At 53.3% G+C, this 8417-nt stretch overlaps 1 protein-coding gene across 1 annotated transcript; it reads left to right on the top strand.

The window, feature by feature from the left end:
• The first annotated feature begins 357 nt into the window (after positions 1 to 357).
• Positions 358 to 5204, top strand: LOC123370523 (serine protease 33-like). The gene is made up of 7 exons (XM_045017179.1): positions 358 to 415; positions 677 to 821; positions 2064 to 2084; positions 2358 to 2520; positions 3661 to 3932; positions 4513 to 4682; positions 4861 to 5204. Exons 2-7 carry the CDS (start codon positions 755 to 757, stop codon positions 5161 to 5163), a joined length of 996 nt encoding a protein of 331 aa, XP_044873114.1. The 5' UTR covers positions 358 to 415; positions 677 to 754; the 3' UTR covers positions 5164 to 5204.
• Positions 5205 to 8417: the final 3213 nt, after the last annotated feature.

The following is an 8417-nucleotide window of genomic DNA, read 5'->3' as shown; positions in this document are numbered from 1 at the left end:
GCGGGGAACAGTGAAGGAACTTTTGGTCGAAGAACATGAAGCGGAAGGCACAGCCCCATGCACTCTGGGGTGGGCGTCCTGCTCACACCTTTATGATTATGAATCCTGCTTGTGGCATTGTCCCTTATTAATGTCGGGTGACTTCTCTCCTTTCATTCAAAGTTTCTTTTCTACACCCAGACTGGGTGCTCGTGAGTGAGGAAGTGTTGCCTCTCAGAGGCACCCAGGGGTGGAGTGTAAATGTCCCAGGTCACTGGGTGGGGGCTCGAACCGGTTCAGTGTCGTATTGTTGAAAAGGAACCACTAGATACTGAACCCGGCCCCGGTTGCTGCTGGCGCCAGCTGGCAGAACGGTTACACATGAGAGCCCTCTGTGAACCCGTAACCATCCTTTTCCTACGACCCATGCGGCAGAGTAAGTGGGGGGCTGGGAGCCCAGGACACCTGGGTCCTATGGGAGGGGAGTAGAGACTAGCGGGTTGCATTCCTGGGTTCACTTGCAAGGAGAGTGGGGTCTACTAGGTTACAGAGCGGGAGTGGGGCTGGGAGTCAGGACGCCTGGGTTCTATCCCAGCTCTGGGCGGGGGGAGCTGCCATCGGCACCTCTCATGAGCTTATCTGCCTTGTGGTTTTATAGCTCTGATTGTGAATGTGACGTGTAGCCTGTAAATTGCAGCCAGTGACTTTCCCTTCCCGGTCTGGGTTTTGGTCCCAGCCCTCGGGGGAGCCGGCTGGAGTCGCGGGAGCCGGTATCATGGGTGTTCTCAGCTGCCCGCTGGCCGCCCTGCTGCTGCTCCTGCTGCTGCTGCCACTGCTGGAGGGTGAGTGCAGGGTCTGCTGAGGTCCTGACCTTGGGAATCTGCTGGGATGAGGATCGGAAAGGGACAGAACAGGGACTGTGGGGACGGAGAGTGGGGGCTAGTGGGTTAGAGAAGGTGGTGCTGGGAGCCAGGACTCCTGGGTTCTATCCCAGCTCTGGGAGGGGAGTGGGGTCTGGTGGGTTAGAGCAGAGGGAGCTTGGAGCCAGGACTCCTGGGTTCTATCCCAGCTGTGGAAGGGGAGTGGGGTCTGGTGGGTTAGAGCAGGGGGGGCTCGGAGCCAGGACTCCTGGGTTCTATCCCAGCTCTGGAAGGGGAGTGGGGTCTGGTGGGTTAGAGCAGAGGGGGCTTGGAGCCAGGACTCCTGGGTTCTATCCCAGCTCTGGAAGGGGAGTGGGGTCTGGTGGGTTAGAGCAGAGGGGGCTTGCAGCCAGGACTCCTGGGTTCTATCCCAGCTCTGGAAGGGGAGTGGGTTTCTGTCCCTCACACCTTCAAGCACAACTGGACTGGAACTGTCCATGAGGAATTACTCCCTCTGCCAAAAACTTGTGGCACTCCCTGCCGGAGGACTCTGCCCTCTGTAGGTTTCAAGAGGAAAAGGCCAGGGGTGGGGTTCTCAGCACTTACACTGGGCAGGAGGGGTTTGGGAAAGGGGAGATGGTTTGCGGGGGGGGGACAGAGTGAGGGCCTGTGGGAAGGGTAGGTTGTGGGTGGCAAAGGAAGGGGAGAGAGATGTAGGGCTTAGGGGGCAGAGAGGGGATGGATAAGTGGGGCTGGGGTGGATGTGTGGGGCAGGGAGTAGCTTATCCAGATTGAGTGGGGGATGCACAACCTGGCTGAGAGAATGGGCCCTTCCCCCATCATCCACAGGGGAAGTTATGGGGCAGAGACCCTGGATCTAGGGTCTGGGCTGTCTGTGGAGGCTCTCAGCCAGAGGGGAAAAGCCTGTATCAGACTATGTCCCCCTACATACCTCACTTCCTGGGGGGTCACACATCACACCCCATGCCAGAGAACCACTCCCACCCCATGGGAAGGGGTCAGGGACCCAGGGGAGGCATGCGGGCAGGCCATGGGGGAAAGGAGGCCAGGTAGGGTTGTGAGAAGAGAAATTTCTGGGATCTGCTTGTGGAAATCGTGTGTGTGTGTGTGTGTGCACATGTGGGTGCAGCGCTGCCCCCTGCTGGAGGGATCTGGGCGGTGTGTGTTTTTCACACCTCACGCATCCCTCTTCTTCTCTTCTAGGTGCTGAGGAGTTCCAGTCAAGTAAGGAATCTGGACACTTTCTGTCCCCAGCTTTTGGAGGGGAGGGAAGTGGGGTCTAATGGCTAGAGCTTGGTGTGGGGGGATTGTGAGTAAGGACTCCTGGGTTCTATCCCCAGCTCTGGGAGGGGACGAGAGGGGGGGGCTAGTGGGTTAGAGCAGGGGGGGCTGGGAGCCAGGACTCCTGGGTTCTATCATTAGCTCTGGGAGGAGGGTGGGGCCTGGGAGCCAGGACTCCTGGGTTCTATTCACACCCCTCCCCACTTTTCTCCCCAGCCTGCGGGCAGTCGGTGGCCTCCGGCCGCATTGTAGGAGGGCAGGATGCCCAGAACGGGGCTTGGCCCTGGCAGGCCAGCATCCGATACAACGGAAGCCACATCTGCGGAGGGTCCCTCATCACCGGGGAATGGGTGGTGTCTGCGGCTCATTGCTTCAGTCTGTGAGTGCCCCCAGCCTGTTCCGTTAGCTGTTCCACCCCAGAGGTGGCTGCATCTCAGAGCAGGCGGGGGGGAGGCATCACCGTGCAGCTATAGCCCAGCTTTTAAACAATCCCCTGGAGAAACCCTTCAGTGTGCCAGACCCCCGGGGGGTCCCACGCTGCCCTCGGGCTCGGCCCCGTGGCCCCACCCACTCCATGACTGAGCCTCTGGGCTCCAGGCCTCCTGCTTCAATTCATGAGCTGTGCCCAGTGAGTCCAAGGGAGGCAGAGCCCTGGTGGAGGCTTGTCTGCTCTGCAGGGGCCAGTGCCCCTCAGCCAGGATTTGCAGTGACGTCAGGCAGCGTTGTCAGACCAGGGTCCGGTTAATTAATCAACTGGACCACGGCTCCGGGAAATCCCTAGGTTGGCCCAGAGAAACCACGGTGGAGATAGAGCCCATCTGGCCAAGCCAGCACTCCCCAGCCTGCTCTGGGCTCCATTTCAGCCGCTGTCTCTCGGGGTACGTTTACCTGGCAATGAGAGACCCGTGGCACGGCCACAGGTGGCCTGGGGCAGCTAGGCCGGGGTTTTTAGTGCAGTGTAGACATATCCGTTGTGCCCCTCCCAAACCTTATCCCCCGGCTGTCAGCTTTCAGTCCCTTCTTCTCGGCTACCTTCTGCTCAGCTTCCCCGTGGATACGTGGAAGGAATCCAACTTCCTCCAGGCCTTTGGCTGCTGGGTCTCAGTGTTCTGGCCACGGCGGTTTTCATTCTCTTCTCGTCTTCCCCAGTGATATGTGGTCGGCCTCAGGCGGCCCTGTAAGGACCTCTTCAGTCCACGCCAGAGAGCAATGCAACATAACCCCTCTGCCCGGTTCCCTGTGCTGCCCCACTGAGAGACTTAACAGTGTTGCACCCAATAGGGAAACTGAGGCACATAGCGGCTTAATGAAAATATTACAGGAAAGTCCCACTTCGCCAAAGGCTGTTCCCCAGCTGCCCCACCCCAGCGGTGGCAGCATCTCAGCCCCAGGCAAGCTAGTCTATGTGGTGTTATGTGCAGCTGTTCCCCAGATGCTCCACCCCAGAGGTGTCTGCATTTCTGCTCTGTCGTAACCAGTATCATAACAAACTCCTGCCCAATGTCTCCCCCTCTCCTAGGAGTTCGACCCTCACTGCTTACTCTGTTTCCCTTGGGGAATTCCAGCTGAATAGCCAGAATGCAAACGCCTTCACTTCTGCTGTGTCACAGATCATAATCCACAGCGACTACAACTCCATCAGCTTTGCCTCAGACATAGCCCTGGTGCACTTACGCACACCCCTTCACTACACCGCCTACATCCTCCCCGTCTGCCTTCCGGACCCCAGTGACTCCATCGCGAATGGCACCCCGTGCTGGGTCACCGGCTGGGGGAACGTCCAGACGGATGGTAAGACCTGCGTGGGGTGGGGGGTCCCCCAAAGGTGACATGGGAGAAACCCTTGAGCCAGGGCTGTGTCTGCTGCTGGGGTGGGGGTCCCCCAAAGGTGACATGGGAGAACCCTTGAGCCAGGGCTGTGTCTGCTACTGGGGTGGGGGTCCCCCAAAGGAGACATGGGAGAACCCTTGAGACAGGGCTGTATCTGCTGCATGAGTCATGTCGCCATCTAGTGGCCACAGCCCAAGCAGGCAAAGCAAAGCCCAACGGCTGTCTTCCAATGGGAGACAGGATGAGGTGCTGGTTGGGGAGTGGTGTCTAGTGATTAGAGCAGGGGGGGGGGGTTGGGAGCCAGGACTCCTGGGTTCTATCCCCAGCTTGGGGAGGGAAGTGGGGTGTGCTGGGTTAGAGCGGGTTGGCTGGGAGCCAGGACTCCTCGTGTGCTTAAAAACTCCTATTCTCACCTGACCTACCTAGGTGGGCCCAAATGGGGCATCTCCATCCCTGCAGGGGAACAGACAGTCAGGGATGATCCTGCCCCGGGTGGAGATGGCTGAGATGGGCCCTGATGAGGTGTCTTTTTTCTCCACAGAAAGTCTCCCTGCTCCCCGCACTCTGCAGGAGGTTCAGGTCTCACTCATAGATGTCGAGACGTGCAATGACCTCTATAGCAAACCCATCACAGGGTCCCCAGGGTCGCGCCCCATCCAAGACGACATGGTGTGTGCTGGCTACCCCGAAGGAGGGAAGGACTCCTGCCAGGTGAATGGATTCAGGGACATCCCAGGAGATCCAGGAGCCCAGGGCTGCGACTAGAGGGGGCTGCGGGTCGAGGTTGAGGGACATTGGCAGAGCTGGTGGGGGACGGGTATGTAGTCCCTCGGGGCGGCAGGTCAGGACTGAGGGGCACCAATATCACTAATTATCCTTCTCTCTCTAGGGGGATTCTGGGGGACCCCTCGTTTGCTCGCAGGCTGACTCCTGGTTCCTGATCGGCATTGTGAGCTGGGGAGACGGCTGTGCCCTCCCCTACCGTCCTGGGGTCTATACCCGGGTCTCGGCCTACTCCGACTGGATCCAGCAGCAGCTCCCCAGTGTGGAATCTGGGGTGGTTAATGTCACCATTAGCCCTCAGCCTAATGCCGGCTACACTCCAGCGCCCACCCCCCTGCTTCTCGGCACCCTCCTGCTGGCCAGTGCTGCCCCGGGGATGGGGCCACTGCTTTCTAAGCTGCTAAATTAACAATCAGCCCTGCCATGGAAAAGACAAGCCACCAGAATTACAACCCATGATTATCATAGAATCATAGAATCATAGAATTCGAGATCAGAAGGGACCATTATGATCATCTAGTCTGACCTCCTGCAAGATGCAGACCACATAAGCCGATCCACCCACTCCTTAAGCAAGCGACCCCTGCCCCATGCTTCGGAGGAAGGCGAAAAACCTCCAGGGCCACTGCCAATCTACCCTGGAGGAAAATTCCTTCCCGACCCCAAATATGGCGGTCAGCTGAACCCCGAGCATGCGGGCAAGACTCTGCAGCCATACCCTCTGGAAAAAGGCTAACAATATCCTATCATTGACCCATTGTACTAATTACCAGTGTGGCACTTAATTGACCTATTGACTAAGCCCATTATCCTATCATACCATCTCCTCCATAAACTTATCTAGCTTAATCTTAAAGTCATGGAGGTCCTTCGCCCCCACTGTTTCCTTCGGTAGGCTGTTCCAGAATTGCACTCCTCTGATGGTTAGAAACCTTCGTCTAATTTCAAGCCTAAATTTCCTGACTGACAATTTATATCCGTTTGTCCTCGTGTCCACATTAGCACTGAGCTGAAATAATTCCTCTCCTTCCCTGGTGTTTATCCCTCTGATATATTTAAAGAGTGCAATCATATCTCCTCTTATCCTTCTTTTGGTTAAGGAAAACAAACCGAGCTCCTCAAGTCTCCTTTCATATGACAGGCTTTCCATTCCTTGGATCATTCTAGTGGCCCTTCTTTGTACCCGTTCCAGTTTGAATTCATCCTTCTTAAACATGGGAGACCAAAACTGCACACAATACTCCAAATGAGGTCTCACCAACGCCTTATATAACGGGACTAGCACCTCCTTATCCCTACTAGAAATACCTCGCCTAATGCATCCCAAGACCGCATTAGCTTTTTTAACGGCCACATCACATTGCCTACTCATAGTCATCCTACGATCAACCAGGACTCCTAGGTCCTTCTCCTCCTCCGTTACTTCCAACTGGTGCGTCCCCAGCTTATAACTAAAGTTCTTGTTAGTCATCCCTAAATGCATAACCTTACACTTCTCATTATTGAATTTCATCCTGTTACTAATACTCCAGTTTACAAGGTCATCCAAATCTCCCTGGAGGGTATCCCTATCCTTTTCCGAATTTGCAATACCTCCCAACTTGGTGTCATCCGCAAACTTTATCAGCCCACTCCTACTCTTGGTTCCCAGGTCAGCGATAAATAGATTGAATAAAATCGGACCCAAAACCGAACCTTGAGGAACTCCACTGGTAACCCCCCTCCAACCCGACAGTTCCCCCTTCAATACGACCCTCTGCAGTCTCCCCTTTAACCAGCTCCTTATCCACCTTTGGATTTTCATTTCGATCCCCATCTTTTCCAATTTAACCAGTAATTCCTCATGCGGTACTGTATCAAACGCCTTACTGAAATCAAGATATATTAGATCCACCGCATTTCCCTTGTCTAAAAAATCTGTTACTTTCTCAAAGAAGGAGATCAGGTTGGTTTGGCACGATCTACCTTTTGTAAATCCATGCTGTAATTTGTCCCAGTTGCCATCGGCTCATGCTCCGTAACCACTCTCTCCTTTAAAAAGTTTTCCACGATTTTGCATACTACAGATGTTAAACTAACAGGCCTGTAGTTACCCGGGTCACTTTTTTCCCCCTTCTTGAATATAGGAACTACATTAGCTAATCTCCAGTCAAACGGTACAATCCCCGAGTTTAGAGATTTATTAAAAATCATCGCTAACGGGCTTGCAATTTCACTCGCCAATTCCCTTAATATTCTAGGATGAAGATTATCCGGGCCTCCCGATTTACTTCCGTTTAGCTGTTCAAGTTTGGCTTCTATCTCAGATACCGTAATGTCTACCTCCATATCTTCATTCCCATCAGTCCCTCTACCACTATTCCTTAGCCCTTCATTAGCCTCATTAAAGACCGAGGCAAAATATTCGTTCAGATATTGTGCCATTCCAAGATTATCCCTAATCTCCACTCCGTTTAAAGTTTTAAGCGGTCCCACTTCTTCTTTCTTGGTTTTCTTCCTATTTATATGGCTAAAAAACCTTTTGCTATTGGTATTAATCCCCTTTGCTAGGTCCATCTCCACCCGGCTCTTTGCCTTTCTCACTGCTTCCCTACACCCTCTGACCTCAATAAGGTAGGTTTCTTTGCTAATCCCTCCCATTTTCCACTCCTTGTACGCTTTCTGTTTTTTCTTAATCACCCCTCTAAGACGCTTGCTCATCCAGCTCGGTCTAAAACTGCTACCTACGAACCGTTTTCCCTTTCTCGGGATACATGCCTCTGACAACTCCTGCAACTTACGCCTGAAGTAACCCCAGGCGTCATCTGCCTTTAGATCCCTAAATATGTTAGTCCAGTCCACTTCCCTAACTAGTCGCCTTAATTTAGTAAAGTTAGCCCTTTTGAAATCGTATACCTTAGTCTCAGATGCAATATTGATTATCCTCCCATTTATTTTGAAACGAATTAGCTCATGATCACTCGAGCCAAGATTGTCCCCTACAACTATTTCCTCAACAAGGTCCTCGTTACTCACCAAAACCAGATCTAAAATGGCATCCCCCCTCGTCGGTTCAGCAACTACTTGATGAAGGAATTCATCAGCTATCACTGATGAATAGGAAAAGCTGATAGGAAAAGCTGAGCCCTATTATTATTACTAGCATTTGTTTCCCAATCTATATCCGGGAAGTTAAAGTCCCCCATGATCAAACAGTTCCTATTAGTATTTACCTCCTTAAAAACATTAAAGAGCTCTCTATCCATCTCCAGGCTAGATCCCGGCGGTCTATAGCACACCCCAATCACTATCCCGGGGGAGGCTCTAGTAGTTTTCTTCCCCAATGTGACCATTGCCCAAACAGACTCCGTATTATCCATTGCATTACTAGTTATTTCGTTACATTTCACCTCATTATTGACATACAATGCTACTCCCCCACCTTTACCTTTGCATCGGTCTTTCCTAAACAGCACATACCCTTCCATACCTGTACTCCAGTCATGGCTACCGTTCCACCATGTTTCGGTTATTCCTACGATATCCGGTTTCAATTCTCGAACCAGGAGCTCCAGTTCCTCCATTTTGTTACCTAAGCTTCTCGCATTTGTGAACAAGCATCCTAATTTTTGCTGCTTGGCTCCTCTCGCCCTTTTCACCCAACTCGGCAGGGACACAGTACTA

Source organism: Mauremys mutica, chromosome 4 (assembly GCF_020497125.1).
Source record: "Mauremys mutica isolate MM-2020 ecotype Southern chromosome 4, ASM2049712v1, whole genome shotgun sequence".
NCBI classification, from domain to species: domain Eukaryota; kingdom Metazoa; phylum Chordata; order Testudines; family Geoemydidae; genus Mauremys; species Mauremys mutica.
The sequence above is the reverse complement of the archived record's forward strand: the minus strand, read 5'-3'. Positions and strand labels throughout refer to the sequence as shown.

Bases quoted from the DNA above. Each gene is read 5' to 3' on its own strand.
- LOC123370523 (XM_045017179.1), top strand. From the start codon at position 755: ATGGGTGTTCTCAGCTGCCCGCTGGCCGCCCTGCTGCTGCTCCTGCTG. The intron at 822-2,063 runs GTGAGTGCAGGG...CTTCTCTTCTAG, and splicing joins GCTGCTGCCACTGCTGGAGG to GTGCTGAGGAGTTCCAGTCA. The intron at 2,521-3,660 runs GTGAGTGCCCCC...CCCCTCTCCTAG, and splicing joins GCGGCTCATTGCTTCAGTCT to GAGTTCGACCCTCACTGCTT.